The sequence below is a fragment of the Lissotriton helveticus genome, chromosome 6 (genome assembly GCF_964261635.1).
Source record: "Lissotriton helveticus chromosome 6, aLisHel1.1, whole genome shotgun sequence".
Classification (NCBI taxonomy): Eukaryota; Metazoa; Chordata; class Amphibia; order Caudata; family Salamandridae; genus Lissotriton; species Lissotriton helveticus.
In genome coordinates this window covers 1,841,934,390-1,841,953,199 of record NC_136067.1, presented here as the reverse complement: position 1 = coordinate 1,841,953,199, position 18,810 = coordinate 1,841,934,390, and the positions used below count along the sequence as shown (strand labels likewise).

Here is an 18,810-nt window from a genome sequence, read left to right as displayed (position 1 = left end):
GATGGATGAGTGAGAGGATGGATGAGTGAGAGGATGGATGAGCGGGTGGAAGGATGAGCAGATTGATGAGTGGGCGGATGGATGTGTGAGCGGATGGATGAATAGGTGGAAGGATGAGTGGATGGATGAGTAGGTGGGCAGCTGGAGGGAGGGACGAGGGAGCGGATGTATGATGAGGTCGGCGGGCGCCTGCTTTGATAGATGAGTGGGTACCGGAATGGTCAAGTGGGCAGCTGGGTGGGTGAATGAAGAGATTGGCAAGCGCATGCGTAGATAGATGAGCGGGTGGATCAGTGGCTGGGTGTTCAGATGGGTTAGATGAGTGGTTGAATTTGCTATTGTAAATGACAATGCCATTTATGTTAAAAAAAACATAAATAAAAATAATGTCAAGAGCAATGCCAATAGCTCTAACTTTAACAAAGGCAAAACCATTGCATTGTAAATGCTTGTTTAGAAATGCTGTTCGCTCTAGAGTATCTTTGAATATGACATGAAAAGTTTCTGTTTCACTATTGCCTAGTTTGCACTCTGCTTATTTGCACAGATAGCTTCTTTGCTTTTGCACATATCACTGACAGTATTGCAGTGATTTTCGGAGTTTGTTGCTCCCTTAGAAATGTTGTACGCTCTGGAGTATTATTGAATATGACACGAATAGATTATGTTTCATTACTGTCTAGCTTTGACTTTGCCTATTTGCACAAATAGCTGCTTTGCCCTTTGCACATATTACTGACATTCTTGCAGTGCTTTTTAATTCCTGTATATACCATCGTGTGCCTTAAAACAACAGTTGGATTTTTCATGTAAACTATTTTTATCTTTTTAACATATATTACAATGAATTACGTGATTTTATTATGTGTCTTTTTGATTGTGATATTTTGTGTTGTGGATGATGATGTGATTTTATGTACTTTTATGGATGTATCTACATCCGAATAAAGATCTTCGACTTGACTTGACTTGGATATATAATATTTCAGAGTGTACATATTGGCATACAGTTCTGGCTTTGATACAAGGCCGCTGTTGACATTTGTGTGTATATCACTGTATGTGGCTGTTTATACCATTTATGTAAATAATGCACATTCTGAAACTGGCATCAGCGCTTTATTTTTAAAAAAGTAGGTAAAATAAAATGTGAAGTTTAGGGGAGAGGGCTTCAAAAGTTGATTTAGAAGGAGTGTGTGTCACTGTTTTGCAGAAGTTTATTTTTTGTGCACAAGGTGGGCGTACATTTTTGGAAAAAATACAGGCTGCTTTAAACCCATTTTACAGGGTGATGTCCGGGATGCTTTAATGTGTAAACAAGCATTGGGAATGGACCTTCCATGTGTTTACATGCATGCAAGATCAATTGGCTTCGCCAATGCTTTTTAATTACTGTTGTTTTTTCTTAGTGATCCTATTAGAAGCTGATCACTGCATTTTAAAGGCAGCAACAGTCGAGGTCTAGCATCACTGGCAGGGACCAATAGGTTGTGCCAGGGTGCAGTCTGAACTCTGTAAGGAAGCATACGTGATGGTTAGAAATTGGGGGTATTAATTGAGGGGCATGGTGTCCCACCTTAAGAAATAACCACAATCCTTCTCAGAGTGATGCAGTAAAGTCACTAAATTAACTTGAGCTCAACCCCTTGTAGCTACGGTACAGAGCAAAAAGGCTTCCCTTCGGCAATGTGTCAAGTATTTAGCTTTACCTTCGGACTTAGGTCCTATTTTATATTAAGTAAATTACTCCATCCCCATAGGGTAAAGCCACCCACCTAATTCAGCAACTAGCTTTTTTATTATGTCCACTACAGCAGTCATGTTTTCCTGTAAAAATCAAAGAATGCAGTAGAGTGTACTTTTTTCACATCACTATCAATATGCGACCAAAGATCCTCACATTTCTTGCCTTTGGCATCATCACTCAGCAAAAATTCTGTAAACGGTTGCCACATGCATAATATAGCATTCACAGCCTCTAGGACTGAAAACCACCAGCTACATGACACAGAGCTTATTTATAAACCCCTTGCGCAGCCGGTGCATCACTTTTTGTGACGCTCTGGTGGTGCAGGAGCCAGCTCCATATTTACTAGGTAGCACTAAGCCACTTTTTTGGCTTAATACTGCCTTGTAAATATCGTTCCCTGGCATTAAAGGGGCGTTCCATGGGTGTTGTGTTGCTGGGGGCGTTCCCAGCAACATCCACTGCTTTTTGACACTGCCCCAGATTTATGAGAAACCGTAACTCTGAGGCAGTGGCAAAAACATATGCTTATTTCTCGTTGTTTTTCCTTTTTCTATGTGTGCTGCAGCACTCAGAGAAAGGGGGAAAAGCCTGTTGTGATTGTTTTAGTGTAGGAAGGTTTCCCTTCCTTCACAAAAATAATCATCCCCGCAATGCAGGCACCCTTGCACCATGGTGCAAAGGTGCCTGCGTTGGCACAAAGCAGCCCATTGTGCGCCAGCGCAGGGGAAAAGGACAGGAATGCGCCGATTCTGATAGATATGGTGCATTCCTGCCCTTTTCTTTTGCCGTAGGGCGGCGCAGCAGGAAGGCCTGCGGTGCTGCCCTACATCAAAAACTCATAAATGAGGCCCACAGTTCGGATGACTATTTTTTGATGCCAGACAAAGGACAACATGAGAAATATTCACATTTTTTTCCTGCGTGTAACAAAACATTGCACCAGAAGGCACTAAAAAGTCAATAGCAATCTTCATTAACTATGAAGATTGTTAAGATGCTTTCAGCATACTATCTAGCAAGTGACAAGGATCTCTTAAACGGAAGCACTTCAGCTCAGGTATCAATTTTGACAGGTCATCACACATTCATATACGTAGTGGAATCACTACAAATACAAACAGCATCACCCCAATCTTTGTTGAACTTGGTAGGAACTTTTTTGCAGCAGCATTCCAAGTGACACTGCGTTCCATGTTTTCCAAACGTCTGGTGTAATGTTTTCAACACTATCCCAGATGCTTAGTGACAGCACTCTTTTCACATATACCAGTCACTACACCTTGCAATGAATGTTTAAATCCTGGGGTATTTGGCAGTTCACCTACTATCAATACTGACTCACTAGAAAAGTGGACTGATGTACCACAGGTTTTACCAATTCTCTGTGGGTAAATGAGTTGGTACATATTGGGAAAGATTCTTATGAAACCAGCCATTTTACCTATCAGTGAAAGAATCAAACGTAGCCAAAATATCAAATATGAGCTTGATATTTCTTGATTATCTACAGTTTATAAAATAATTAAACAAGACCTAAAACATGCTTCTAAACCCTGCATCTTTAGAACAAAGACCAAAAAACTGAAAAAAGCATAAGGAAGAACAAACAATAGTTTAGTGACATCCCTAAACAACAAAAGTCAAGCAGAATAATGTTAACCCAGTCTTTCTTGCTGCTACCTTGTATAACAAAGTTACATTGTATTGACCCCTTCAGGAAGAAATAAAAATGACTCTCCAGTTCCTTTCTTTGAATGGCATTTAGGTTGTGGTTGTGCAGGTGTTTTTTCAGTGTTTATATTCTTACACTGGTGAGGGCCATTATCTTTTTTGGTGGGTTTTATCAGTTATTATTGGTTTAAACCTAAAACAGGATAGCCTAGCTGTACCCAAACAGCGCTCCACAAGGGCATAATTAGGCCGTAAGTGCTTGGTTTTGGTAACCGTTAGGAGTATACTTTGACACAGCGAAGGGTCCCAGGACATTGAGGCCAGCACTTGAGCGTCAAGACTCACTCCAGCAGCAAGGTCCAGGAAAGGTCCAGTTGAAACTGGTCTGCTGGGCAGTTGCAGGAAAGGCCTCTTGTAGCTTGTGTCCCTGTAGCTTGAACAAGAGGTCAGCATTATAACCCTTGGATTCCTATTCTTTGTCCTGGGTACAAAGGAGAGAGCGAGTCCAGTCTTCTATGCTCTTCACAGGTCTCAAACAGCAGGTTGAGTCTTTTTCTGACCGTCCATAAGCCCAGTAGTGTTCTCAGGGAGGTACTGAGGGTGCCACATTTATGCTTGGTACATCCTGTGGGTGTAGGTGACTCCTTGCTCCTCCCTAACCAATGTGGTAAACATTTCTAGGGGTTACCCTACCCAGTGTTGTAGCATTTCTCGTGTACCCTATTACAACCAATCCAGCGGTGCCTTTTCTACCTACAACTAAGATGGTAGAACCTTTCTTCCCCTCTGCAGAGCATGTGTGCCTAACCCAGATGTAAGCCAGGAAAATGAGCAACCCCTCCTCTGTGGTCACTTTAAACCAGTTCTGGGGGCAGCTACTCTCCCGCTGGGATTTGGGCTTGCCTGACTCAGGGAACAAAGGAGGGCCATGCCCAGCGTCAGCTAACATTTGCCTGTGACAGGGCAGCCCACCTTGAAGTTAATGAAGTTCCTAGATACAACCCAGATTGTCATACTGCCAGAGGAACAGACACACCTCCCCACACCCAAGCCTTTTCATGCCTCATCAAGGGGCCTATTCAACTGTCAGGTGACAGTTAGAGCTCATGCAAATGTGCCTCCAGAGCTTTTAGGCAGAGAATAGGTACCTTTTGCGTAATAGTTATTAACAATTGGATCTTGCCATTAAATTGAATTTTGAATAACTACTAACAGTTATTGAATTTGATTTCTAACTGTTTCCTAAATTACACATTAATAAATGTAATAATGTAACCCAGTGTTTTCCTATGGAACAACCAGCTTTGCTACAGTGAAAATAGCTTTTCCATTGTAAGGAAATGTTTAACTTTAAACCTTCATATATTCTAAAAACCATTCAGCCTGCATTATGGGCGATAAGGCTTACTTAGAGGTGAATTATAAATATTTGTAAGGAAGGTACTGACTTGTCAAGATTGATTATTTTTCTAGGTTGAATTTGCAGTTTAAAACTGCAACAGTCAGGCTACAGATGGTAGGCCTTCAGTCATATTTGCAATGGTTGCTGCAGCCCACTAGTGACGTTTAACTTATAAGCCTTGGTAACGCTTTCTGCCATATACGTGGGGCTTATAGGTAAGTTAAATATGTCAATCAGGGTTATACCAATTACACCATATTGAAAGGAGGAGCACAGGTGCTTTACTACTGGTTAGCAGGGGTAAAGTGCACAGAGTTCTACAGCCAGCCGAATTAGGGTTCTGCAAAAAGGCAAAAAAATCAAAGGAAACGACATGAAAAGGATAAAATGCTTACAGTGATCTATAAAGTTTCAAGTTTGTCGGCCTGCTGAACGCATGACTCTTAGAGGAGCACAGTGAACTAATTGCGCAGCATTTGTACCAATACGCTTGGTGCTGCTTCATGCCGACCTTCCCTCTTGGTAACAGAGGGCTTAAAGGAGCAGCCCCTACATGTACGCCTGCTTGGGCGTTTAAGCTAGTGAGCATCCTGCGGCCTGTTACTCGGTAGGTGCTAATCTTGTGAGCTCTTCCAAAATATTTCTTTGGAGAGGAGTTGAGCAATTATAGTTTTAGCTACATCTATGCTGCACAAATATTTTTCTTAGTGAGGTTACCATGTCAAAATCTGAATGTGCAGCTCATTGTAGTAACAGCACTGAGAACAATAATGATGTGACTTGGATTTCTTGAAATACAAGAAAAAAAATAAAAGAAAACATGTTTTTAGGCTGTTCTTCTGGGTCAGGTAATGTGTTGTAGGCAAACTTCCCTTAGTTGGATGAGAAACACGAGATCCGGGTGTGTTGTTGGTGCGCCATAAAATGAGGATCTCGTGAACCTGCTGGAACCTCAGCATTCTTGGAAGCTTTATTGTATGATAGATAGGATACCAAGATCAGGCACTGTTAGACCTGGGATTACCAGTCTACATAGGGTAGCCTGACACAGAGCAGGTTCAGCTAAACTCTAAGGCCATTGTGTTGTGCTCACAATTCTCACTCACAGTAACCCAGCGCTCCACCACTAAAAATAAAGACGCTACACCAATTTAGAAAATACGGCTTACTTTTATAAAACTCTGCTTGGAATTTTCTGGTCTCTTATCAGAAGCTACATTCAGTACAGTAAAGTGACTCTACATGTAATCACTGGCAGTCTTAGGATTTCACTTTTTATAATTAAATACTTTTTCTCATAAGTGGAAAGACTTCTAATATTCCCCTTTGGTATTTCACCTTTTGGCTGTTTGTTCCAAAGACAGTTATTGTAAGTAGTAAAGACAGCACTTCCCTCTGAGGAATTTAGTAGTACTTTACCCCTCACGGTCCATTCACCACTTCACTTTTGAAATTCAGGGTTCATCAAATAGCGCTGCAGATAATTCAGTGGTATTCATCAACATCTCTGAGCAACCAAATCTAGAATTGGAATAGGCAGATTACACATGAAGCACAATTTAGCCTTCTACTCCCTGCTGCAATTGCCTGGCCTGTCTAGTTCACCACCTGGCGTTCGCTATTCCCATGTTACATACATACGACTGAATCACATTCCCCCTTATGCCTGAGAACAAGTGCCAGAACCCCCCTTCGTGTGCTTTTATTTGTCCACACTTGAGTGCCCTCATTCAGCAGCACAAGAACCTTCCCTCCCCCCTCCAAGAACGGCACTGTTCACACGGGGAAAGTGTCTCAATCAGTCAGTTTAGCGTTAGGGCAATAGGCGGCCAGAGTATTTCAGTCTGATTAGATCTGCAGCCTCCGCCCACAGTTTAGCTCCCAAATCGCAGCCACAGCTTTCTACTGCAGGTCCCGCTCCCTCCTAATCCACAAAACTTAATGGAGTCGGCCCACCTCAAGGTTGTTGCCCGGCGGAATTCCGGTCAGCAGAAAAGACGCTATGCTTAAACGCTCCCTCGGTGCCTCCCTCGCCGGCTCCGACAGTACTTCCAGGTTGCCTCGGGGTTCCTCCCCCTGACGGCTTCACTCGGGGCGGGTCCCGCCCAGGTCCAGCCTCCTCTGGCTTCTCCCCTCCCCTTGCGCTTCTGCACTGATTGGGAAGGCGGGGACGACACTCCCACCTTCCTTCCCGGCGGCCTCCCTCAGCAGCTTCCGCCTCCCCTCACTGGTTCTGCAACACTGTCTGGAGGCTCCACTCTCTCAGTGCGACACTCCTCACCTCTTTCAGCTGTCGCCTGGAGATCCGCCACTGCGGCACAGCCCCGGAGAGTCGCCGAATCTCCTACCACTCTGGTGAGTTCTCAGGGATGTTAGGCCTCCTCAGGCAGAACGCGACCGCGGGCAAAGTGGCTCTTGCCCCAGAGTCACGCAGCCGCAACGCTCCGTTTAACTGGATGTGAGGGAGGGGAGGGGGGGGGGAGGTCAGTCCAGTGATACTGCGATAAATTCTAGGGTGCACACACCCCGAGTACTTCCAGGGCTTAAGTCTGGCACTCTGATTTGGGTCAGGTCGGTGGATGTGGGGTAACGTCAGGAAATAAGAAGAGCAGCCCCAAAAGGCGGTCAAACTTCCCACACTGCGCTGACCTCCTTCTGTCACAGCCTGAACTCCAACTGCCCTCTGAATGACAAAATGGCCGCCCAAGTAGTGGCCCTATATACTCCTGGTCCCCTGTGTCCAGAACAAGCCAGAAAGTTCTAGAACCCTCCCATAGGTCTCTATAGCCCTAGTCCTTGAGGTAAAATCATGGCAGTTATAAGCCACCATTTTGTGAGTTTACACCGTTTGTCAAAAAGGCATTTTCAAAAGGGAAGCCAAGGCCTAGAAAAATCATAAAGACCCAGCAGCACCTAGCCCCTCTGTGAACAACCAAAAATCCCAGTGGACATGAAAAAGAAAAATGTCAAGAGTTAGGAGGCAAAAAGGGGACAAAAATAAATAAATAATTGGTAGGAATCACCCACAGGCGGACAGGTCTAACAGGCACCATTTGTGTTCCTCAGGTCCTGTAGCTGGACAACAGATAATTGTAAATCATATTAGAAATAATGAATTCTTGGTGGTGATTAGTGAGTTTGTCAGTAAATGAGAAGCTAGATAGCATCAAAGAAGTTGCACTTGTACTTAAAGACAGGCTAGTCATTTGCAGAGCAGATTCTCCTCAGGGTTCTTTTTCACGCACAGAGGTCTAAACCTAAATTTGACAGTGACTTCTTTCAATGCTTCACTGGTGCTTCCACCTTCAGGTAGACAAGCTGATGACATTGGGTGATCTGAACATCAGGTATGGTAATCCACCTATGGTAATGGTCATATTTTGATTGGGTACTTCTGTCCAAGTATAGTGGAGCCTGTGGGGTCATACAAAATGTTCACCTTTTCAACATGGTAAAACGTTATCTATGACAAGCATACGTTTAAAAGGGCATTTGTATTATAGGTAAAGGCCATTGATACATTGCTGCTTATATTCCCTACAAACAGTTGTCACCCTTTATCCTCCACCACAAGTAACAACTGCAAGCAAATGTAAGGTACCTGCACTCTACACTGTACATTATCTTCACTCAATACCAAACCATTATATAACACAGGAGCGAAGGAAAGAAGGGTGAAACTGCCCAAGGCCATTATGTAGAAGAATGGAATGGTGCTGTAGCCCTTCTGGGCCCAGTAGGGACATGAGCAGACACACATAACTCCCCCCTCTGAGAGGTAGATAAGTCCTTGAAAGGGAAGGAAGGCACTCAATAACACAGACTTTTAAGGAGTATTGATCATAAACGCAGACATACCCAGACCGAACAAAGCAATCAGAAGGCAGCAGACATCCATATCGATCATCTGTGAGCCAAAAGTGAGATAATCAGGCTGGTCTCTCTAGAGGTTAACAGGTTAACAGGGCCAGCCAGAATTCAACCCAGGGCATATCCCAGCAAGCAGGAGGTCCAGCCAACATTGAACAGAAGTGAAGATGGATCCGAGGATCTCAAACTCCTTCTTAAAGAAAGTCATCAACTGGTTAGAACTCACTGCTCGCACAGCTCCTACATTATTTGCTATATTGTATTATATTTTTATCCTTTGCGTTTTAACTCGTTAAGGTTTTATCAAGTAAAATTTTGTTTACCTTGCTGATTTTGTTTGCTTGCTGACCACCCTACCTCCTGCTTGTACATCTGTTCAGGTAGTTGTTGTTTTATTCTCTGCACTTCCATCTGTTCCTCTTCTGTGATAAGAGCCTTGCTCTTCCTGTTAAGTTGACATTACTCATCCATACTACTTCATCCCTGCAATGCATCATGCTAAAGCCGTCACCTTGGCATGTTGCCATTCTCTACGTGCAGACCGCTGCGCGCCCATTTAAGGACGGCAGTGGCACAGATGTACAGCAGATATGCAGTGGGTGTGCCCTTTGCACCCTTAAGTATACAAAACGTTTGATGGGTGGAATGCTTGAATTAATCTCAGTCACTGGTAATTACTTGGGGCAGCATCCCAGTACATCGTTATTTTTCACACCATGCCACATCCGTTTGTTGGACCCAGCTATATGCAAATCAGTCTTGACCCTGATCCTGTTCGAAGAGTACAGCCGAACTGCCAAACCAGGCTCTCCCTGAAACAGAACACAAGCAACCCCAGACTTGTTTTGCCTTGTTATGGGCTCATCGGCTGGGTATACCTTGGTTCCAATGGTATAGTGTGCACGGGACCCACATCTGGGCATACCCATCCCACTTCGGGCGACATTCGAAAGTATACAAAAAGTAATGGATGGAATGCATGAATTAGTCTCAGTCACAAGTAATTACTCAGGCCGCATCCCAGTCCATTGTTATATTGCATACCTTGCCACCTTAGTTTGTACCCAGCTACATACAAATCATCACCACAGTAACAACTAACAATGACATCAGGATGATTCTAGAAATGGTAGGCTTGACTTACGCATCCTTTTAGATCTTTATGATATGGCCTCCCATGACATCTTACTTTGTAGGCTGTATGCTATCGAAGTCACAGGCACTGTTTGAAACTGGTTTTCTTTTTGTTTCATGGGTTTTCCGATGCTGTCACACTATTGTTCTGCAATAAAGCCCATCACTTACTGCGTCTCTCAGGGTTCCTCACTGAATTCGATGATTGTCTTTGATACGGGCACCTTTGTCCTTGTGGGTACTGTTGTTGTATGGGTTGAAAATGCTAGTGAGGGGATTGAACTCTACATTGAAAATACCTCTGATCTTTAGCTTTGTATTTCTGATTCAGAATTTCTTTCTTCAAGGCCCACTGTCTCCAGGGTCTCTGCCTCATTTTTCATCTTCAGGATTTCTTCTTACAAGTGGTGGCTAAACAAGGCGGATCCTGAAAACAGGAGGGTCTTAATTTTTAATTGTGCCTCTCTGGCTTTAAGGTGTTAAAGCCAGAGCTAGGTGAATCTAAGGATAGATACCCATGATAATATCCAGTGGCAGGCAATTATGTAGAATCCTCTTTAGAACTTGTGGTATGGTTAGATACCAGCACCTTTTCGTGAAGCATTGCTTGTCAAAATTCCCAATACCAACACAGATTTGCCTGATATATCCATAGGACATTAGTCATTTTTAAGACTGACAGTTGCCGTACCACATACCTTCCTGCTGGTAACATCTATTCACTCGCTTTCTCACTCTGGAGAAGTGGAAGACTCCAAGGCTGAAGTAGGTCTGCATCTCACCGAGTCAATATTAAAGAATCAGGCTTTGATTCAGGCTTAATAAGCTCCGTATCCTGTTGTGGTTTCATATATCTTTTCAACAGGATCAGAGTAAGAGCTTTTACAGTAGCTCAGGGAATTAATTTTCTACTACAATATCAAGTAGGCCAGGCACTACATGCAGCAAGGGTTTTGGGAATGCTCTCATCCATAAAGTTTCCAAAATCAACAGTCCAGCTGGTTCCAGTACCGCTAAAGGAATGTTCAACTTAGGGAGTGTTGATCTTATTGGTCTGAAAGGCAGTGGATGTGGATCTGGAGTGATAGGAAGATGCATAGGTTGAGGAGGCTTTGAAGGACACTCTATTCTCTTTTTTAGAGTCGGAGTTGGTGAAGAGGTGGAAAAACATGGTGTTACCTCAGGAGACATGCCAGGTTGGTGAGGAGCTTATTACCTTGGAGAGTCCAGTGACAACATCAAGGTATGTGATACTATTCACAGGGATGGGTTAGCCGTCATAGGTATCGATGTTGCAGGCAGACTTGATAAGTCCATTCTTGATCTTTTCAACTTCAACAGCAAAGAGGACCTAGATATGCCCTATAGCATTTTCTCTTTAAAGTCGATGAGTGCGACAAAAAGCGGCAGTCTGGATTCAACATAAGTGGTGATAAGAGTGCTGCCACATTGTCTGTCTTCAGTGTCGATGGTGAAGGCTTCTTAGGCCAGGGGTGTTTGGCAAGAGGGTTCTCCGGGACATCAATGAGTCGTAGATGTTGAACCCATCTTAGACGGATAGCAGGTCAGGCCGAAGCTCTTGACATTAATGCCATCACCATACATGGCGATTGTGAATGAAGTTGAAAATGATGTTGTTGATACCTTTCCTTTATAGATGATCTCCTTTCTGTAGATCGCCCCCTGTTGGTGTTCTTTTCAGGAGCAGACTATTTTTCAGAGGATACATGAGAGGATAATTTCTCCAGCCTCCTGTTCTTCTTCCTTTTGTCCTCTGCTCTTCTATCTTTTGGGCGTTTTTGCAAATGTCACCGTCTTTGACCAAATGTGAGGCCACAAGGAACAGCACAGAGATCCGATGAGGGCCAGAGACCGGTTTCCTCATCCCACAGGAGGGACATTTCTCAAATAGAGAAGACATTTCTGAAGGAGTATGTTGTCAGAAAACAGCACAAATCACTTCTCTTAACAGAATGATGTTAAAGACATCAAGGGGAAGGCAAATACTGGCTACTTTTGTTTAGCAATAAAACAGAGGTGTGCAACCTCATTTGCTCTGAGATCCTACTCACAGAAGCCAGAAAAAAAGAACAGGCTCTGTGAGGCAAGTGTCAGTACAGTGTGGAGTCTTATGAGACATGAAGCTTTTTCACAGCTTTCAATGTAAGCCTCTTATAGGCTCCTACCAGGCGCAGCTCAAAAAATGGACATATTGACACCCTGTGTTATAATTCAATGAACAACAAGTCCATGAAAAGGGAAATGAAGATCATATGATGCCAAAAAAAGCCTCCAAGCCTACTTTGATGAAAGGGACTGGAATTGGAATATTACATTTGCTTTCTCCGCATCCACAAAAGCATCTGCTGCCTTGAGACTGCAAAACAAGGCAATAAAGTCAAAAGTGTAAAAAGTATAATTTAATATTTCATCCTTCAGCTTGTATCCCCATCTCTAGCATCTTCCAGAATTCTAAAGAGTACTTTTAGCTTTGGCACTTCTGACAAAACTACCTGCACTGCAGTTTGAGTTTTAGTACAGAGTGTATGTGATGTGAGTGTAAAGTGGACATGTACAGAATCCAGCCAATCATACTGGTTTTCAAATGAGAGCAAAGATTCACGGATAGATGGTACATTGGAGAAGTAGACTGTACGTCAATGTAAGTCTATGAATTAGACATTTGCATTCAAAGGGGGATAACTTATCATGGCCTGTGAATGCACTTTGTCCAATAAAGGGAGCGCATTATAGATATATTATACTTGGCTGACTAGTTACCTGCAGAGGTGCCTGAGAAAAGTTAATCAAGGTTTGTGGGATGTTGCCATTTATTTATCCAGTTTGGTGTCACATGTCTGATTGTGCCTGGGTGCTGCAGTGACCATACAGTGCCCTAGCTTCAATTTTAACATCAGAATTACAGATCTGCCAACCGTTAAAGTATTTTTACAGTGTATAAGGAGGGAGTGGGTCAGAAAAGGGCAGGGGGCTGAACCCTCACTGAATCTCCTGTCAATGAGGAGGTGTGTATTAAAGTTCTTCATTATCTAGGCATACAGAGCTACCCTCACCCTAAAACACTAATAAAGGTTAATGACGCTCCAGCCTATGCCCTGGAGTGGTTGCAATACCCTTGCTTGGCATCTGCTGCACAAAGTGTCAACATAGAAGCGTGTATGAGGAGGGGGTGGGTGAGAAAAGGGCAGGGGGCTGAACCCTCACTGAAGCCCCTGTCAATAAGGGGGCGGGTGTTAGAGTCTGTTACTACCTAGGCAGAGAGAGCTACCCTCACCCAAAACACTAATAAAGGCTAATGACCTTGCTGCCCATGTCCTGGAGTGGTTGTAATACCCTTGCTGGGCATCCGCTGCACAAAGTGTCGACACATAAGCTTTGAATGCCACTTTGTGTTGAGGTTTCCAGCTCATCTTGGTTTCCACCGTTCGATATCTACAATTCACATGGGGAGCATGTGAAGAGAACCGATACTGTGAAACACACGGCAGCAACTGTGTGTGCGGCAGATCTGGCGCAGTTTCAGCGTAAGATCGGTAACTGGTCGAGTTCCTTTACAGTGATGCTTACTGTCTTTGAGTAGGGGGAGCCCAAAGCAATGTGGAAAGCTTCCATTCTATGAAGGTTTCCTGGTGTAAACTACCCCCACATAAAGAGCTGCAGCTTCTACAAATATATCGTTTGTCAGAAGCCTGTGAACATTGGCCACAGCAGAGAAATAAAGCCAGCCTATTGGTTCCTGAGGTGGCAGTCAGGAAGAAGGGTACGTGACGGCAGCATGGTCCACATAACCTAAGACGAGAAACCCTTTTAAATCAAGGTAATAAGCTGAGGTAATGTTTGTGGTACAGAATGCACCACTGATTCACCTGACCCACCGCTTCTCTGCTTTGGGTACTTGCAGGGTCAGTGTTTGGTTCCACCTTCTGGCATTCAGTAGTACTCCTCACCTGCCCTCCTTCCTGTCACTGGTGGCATTCCCCATCAGATATCAATTCTTCATGTTTTTAGTGCCACAGAACCCGAAAACTAACAGATGGGATGTACTGCAACATAAAAATAGTTTCAAATGTATGCACAGAATGCATTTTTCATTCACGCCCACACTAACACCAACAGTTTAATAAAAACAAAGAAAGCAGCCAAATTGAATGAGGGAGAAATATGCTGCCTTGCATTTCACACTCTGAAGAAACCTGCCATTTACACTGCACCACTAGCCTCTCTATAAAGTATGTGAATTCCCATTGTGGCACATTTCGCAATTATTGAGGCAGAAAAAATCATTTGTTGCTCACAAGCTACAGTAGGCATGCACGTGGCAAATTATACACCAGTGGGTGAACTGAAGACAAACCTTCGGTACTGCAGTCCGATAAACTGTCCGTCAAAGAGTCAGAAAATGGCTCGGCTGGGCCGATCAGATCAGATCCGTCGTGCACTTCTCCTCCCTAAACGGAGAACACAGAAAAAGTATGTGACATTCTATTCTGCACAGAGAATGTGATGGCATCAAGGGAAGAAACAGTTACCACAAAACTCCAAGTCCTGTATTCTCTTCGGTTCACGCTATCATGAACCATCTTGGAATTGTATGTTTAATTGTATTTTGGAAACGGACTATAACCAGTAACGATGACCTACTAACCTACTATAATAGGAGTCCACAGTACTGTATTGTGAGAAGTTGTCCTGGTATATGCAGTCCACTAATTAAAGTGGGCACCTTGCCGCAGTCCAAACAACCTTATTGGTGATTTAAGGGGTCAAACAAAAACCTTAGAAAGCTATCCAAGTGGTAGCTGTGGAGAGAAGCCTTCGGGCTTAGTCTTGAATGAATGTTAAGCAGCTTGTTTTACCAGAATGCAAACTTATAGTATTTTTAAATGAAAGGAGAAACACACCGTAGTTATAAAAGGAAAATGCTACTTACCAGTATGCATCTATTCTTGGCATGTAGAGCTGCAGTGTTACACACTGTTGCATAGATCGCCATCTAGTGTTGGGCCCAGATGTTTGCACTTGTTTTTGTCCTGAAAAGTTCTTTGGAAGTGACGAGATAGGTGACTCCTCCTTTGGATCACATTGCGCATGGGCACCGGCTCCATCCTCAGATTGTTTTTCGCTATTAGGGAAATAATGGAGGTTTGCAAGAAAAGGAAGGATGTCCATATAAGCTGTCTCTAATTAAGATAATCGTGGAACAGATAAAGGTAGCCGGGGAGGTGGGTGGGCGTGTGTAACTCTGCAGCTCTACATACCAAGAACAGATGCATACTGGTAAGTATCATTTTCCGTTCGAGGCATTTGAGCTGCAGATTACACACTGTTGCTTAGATTATACAGCATTACACCCTGTTAGCGGCGACTGCCCATATTTGTTGCAGTAGTTTGGCAAAGTGTTTTGAGTACATCCTGGCCTACAGTAGCTTGTTGTTTAGTTTGCACATCTACACAATAGTGTTTTGTGAATGTGTGCGGTGTAGACCATGTAGCTGCTTTGCAGATGTCATCTAATGGAATGTTCCCTAAAAATGCCATTGAAGCCCCTATCTTTCTTGTAGAGTGGGCTTTAGGAGGAACAGATAAGGTACGTTTAGCTTTCTGGTAGCAAATTTGTATACATTTGACAATCCATCTAGCTAACCCAGATTTCGATATAGGGTTGCCTTTATGAGGTGGTGAGAAAGACACGAAAAGTTGTTTGGCCTTAAGTAAGGGCTGTGTTCTTTCAAAGTAGTATAGCAACGCTCTTTTGACATCTAAGGTATGAAGAGCTCTTTCTGCGACTGTTTGTGGCTGCGAGAAAAAAACGGGCAGTTCCACAGATTGATTAAGGTGGAAGGGAGAAATGACTTTAGGAAGGAATTTAGGATTAGTACAGAGAACAACCTTATTATGATGCATTTGCAGGAAAGGTTCTTGAATGGTTAATGCTTGTAGTTCACTAACTCTCCGTAAAGAAGTAATAGCGGAAGGAGGCACAAGCTGAACAGTCTCTGGCCTCGTGCTCCGGTGAGAGACAAAGGTTGCACACCTCATGGAGATCGGTGTGGGGAAACTTCGACCCACATCGAGGACACTTCTTGAATGGCGTCCTTTCCATGAGCCAGAAGATAAGGCCTAGGTAGGCCCGAAGGCCTTAGTCGACGACCGGAATTGGAGACTTCGAAATTATTGAGATCCCGTGGAGATGGGAAGCGAGTTCAAGACAATACCCTCGGAAACGGGTGAAGGATTGCGCTCCGAACAAAAATTCGGTTCCCAACCGGAGCGCAGGAAACACATCCGAGCCCGATGGAGGAAAAAAACAATCTGAAGATGGAGCCGATGCCCATGCGCAATGTGATCCAAAGGAGGAGTCACCTATCTTGTGACTTCCAAAGAACTTTTCAGGACAAAAACAAGTGCAAACATCCGGGCCCAACACTAGATGGCGATCTATGCAACAGTGTGTAATCTGCAGCTCATATGCCCCAAACATATATATTTATTAATATAACACTCTCTAGTACGACACAGTATCTTCTACACAAAGATACTCAGAAAGCACACAATACTGTAGCACAGAAACAATTGTAAGCAGCACTAATACATAGTGGGTTCTAGGGGGAGACCATATATTAAAATAGTGGTATAAGAACCACGACTCAAGTCAAGACAGTGTCTAGAGTACGTAGAATCGCTGGGACCCCAAGGAATCACCCAAGGTGAGTAAGTAGGGACCACACGGAGGATATGTGCACTGTGAGAACACGACCGCGTAATCGGTACAATTCTATGGGGAAGTCGCGGTTGAAGTTTTAAAGTTTAAGGACCCTTTTTAATGGACTTCGAAGGAACCATGTGGAAGTTAGGAGGTTGGAGAGCCACCCCACCCGTGGATACCGTAGTACCAGAGTTACCTATCCCAGGGAAGCCGAGTGCATAGGTCTGTAATGGCGCTGGAAACCGCTGTCGATCTCTATGGAGGACTTCGAAGAAGAGCCACAGCCGGGAAGGCGAAAAGTGTCAGATGGAATCCAAAGGTGGATTCTTGTTGAAGAGTACCTGAAATTAGAGGGGATAGAGTCTGGGTCACTCAGGAGTGACCAGGGGCTCAGTAGACGAAAGCCCACCGATGTCGGGTGCTTCAGGTGTGTTGAGGGGGTTCTTGACTCTACAGCAACAGGGACCAGGAGATGTCGAGGATGACCAGGAGTCAGATACGGGCTGTCCCACGAAGGATGACGAGTGCTGAGGGGTCGTGTCCGGCAGGAGCACCAACAAGCTTGGCAACGGCAACCCATGCAGAAGGTCAAAAAAGGTTACGGTTCAGACTAGCAAGGTCCAAGAGACTCAACAAAGTCAGGTAAGTCAGGGCAAGCCTGCTGCAACCAGGGAAAGCCAAGAAAAGCAGTGTTGACCCTCAAGAGGACCCACAGGCCGGAGGCACAGGAGTCGCGAGGGAACCTTGAGCAGTTACACAAAGCAGCAGCCCACAGAGCACTCGGTGCGACGAGGCCGGAGTTCTTTGTAGGAAATGGTGCCAGAGATTGGGGCTACTCGGAGCCCAGTGCACTTATTCGGGAAACACCAATAAGATATGCACTTGCAAATAAATGCGCCGCACAGGGGTATGGGTATTGCAGCCCCCACAAGGGATTCTGACCTCAAACTTGGTGAGAGGGCAGGTCAGACCTCGATGGACTAGGAAACCCACCTCCTGTGTTGCTGGAGCCTTTGGAGTCCGTAGGAGCTCAGGAGCAGCAGACGATCAGTCGTGATGTGGTGCCTGCGGTTGCAGGGGAGTTACTCCTTCACTCCTTGATGCTTCACAGGTCCTGGACGCAGCCTGTATGGTGCACAGGCTCAGGCGATGCTTTGGACCGAGTGGGAGACAAAGTCGGGTCCAAACGAAGTCCAGAATGTCCAGACCATCGAAGGTCAGTGGTTTCTTGATCAGAATCTTGTCCTCATTGAATCTAGGGTCCTACAGCCAGGTAAGCCCTTTTGTACCCACAGGAGAGGGTTGGACAGATCCAGGGGAGGGTCAGGACAGTGGGGAGGTTACTCCCATGTCCTTTGTCCAGTTTAATGCAAGAGTAGGAGCCAACAGCTCCCAGGACTGGTTTGAACTGGACTATGCACAGGGACACCAAATGTGCCCCTCCTGCAGACTTTCAGTCGCTGGCAAGCGCACCCACCGAGCCCTAATACACTAAATCCTGTCTGGGAGGTGGTCACACCTCTCTATAACAGGATGCCTATTGTTCCACCTTCCTCTGCTCAAGCTTGGCTCAGCAGCAGGAGGGTAGAAATGTGTCTCTGGTTGGCAGCAACTATTTTGTACTGCACGGGACTAGAAGGCTGGTACCGGGAACACCAGGGACCCAAAAAAGCTCGCTTCTGAGGGCTGGAATCATACCTCCCACACAGGTTACCGGTGTGGGGTATGATTCCACAATGTTTGACACTAAACACAATAGGGTTACTTTCAGCCATTTTAGAGTTGGTCAGTACACAGTCGCATAATGCCACTGTATATGTCGTAAATGGCTGATATACTGACAACCCGGGAGAATGGACTCCGTAGGCTGCGGGGGTGTCCTGCTCATGCAGGGGCACCCTCTCACTTAGAACCAAGCCTTCAGGATTGTTAAGGCCTGCTATATGGGTGACCTATAGGTTTTAAGTGCAGTGAACCTTAGATATAGTAAACCTATTTTATTATTTATAATCGCAAATCACAAAATAATATCACAAGAGGATCTAAGGCACCAAACCCAATATAACAAACATAAGATACAGAATGACCATCAGTTCCCCATGAGCCAGTAATAGCTCCCTAAAGAAAACCCTTCAAGAAGCATTATCAAACTTAAAAGATACATCACACCACAGCACAGCACATCACATAAGGTCTCGCAGAAGTCACAGAGAAAGCAAGGAGGAGAATGAGGGAAACCGATTAGGAAAACCTGTG

General features: G+C 44.5%; 1 protein-coding gene across 2 annotated transcripts in view; it reads right to left on the bottom strand.

Annotated features, from left to right (window-relative positions):
- RPS6KC1 (ribosomal protein S6 kinase C1) overlaps nt 1-18,810 on the bottom strand; it is a 479,581-nt gene that overhangs the window by 347,882 nt on the left and 112,889 nt on the right. For both annotated transcript variants that reach the window (XM_078649767.1, XM_078649766.1), the window contains exon 5: nt 14,203-14,296. In XM_078649767.1, coding sequence (XP_078505893.1) covers nt 14,203-14,296 — 94 coding nt within the window. The remainder of the gene's footprint in view (nt 1-14,202; nt 14,297-18,810) is intronic.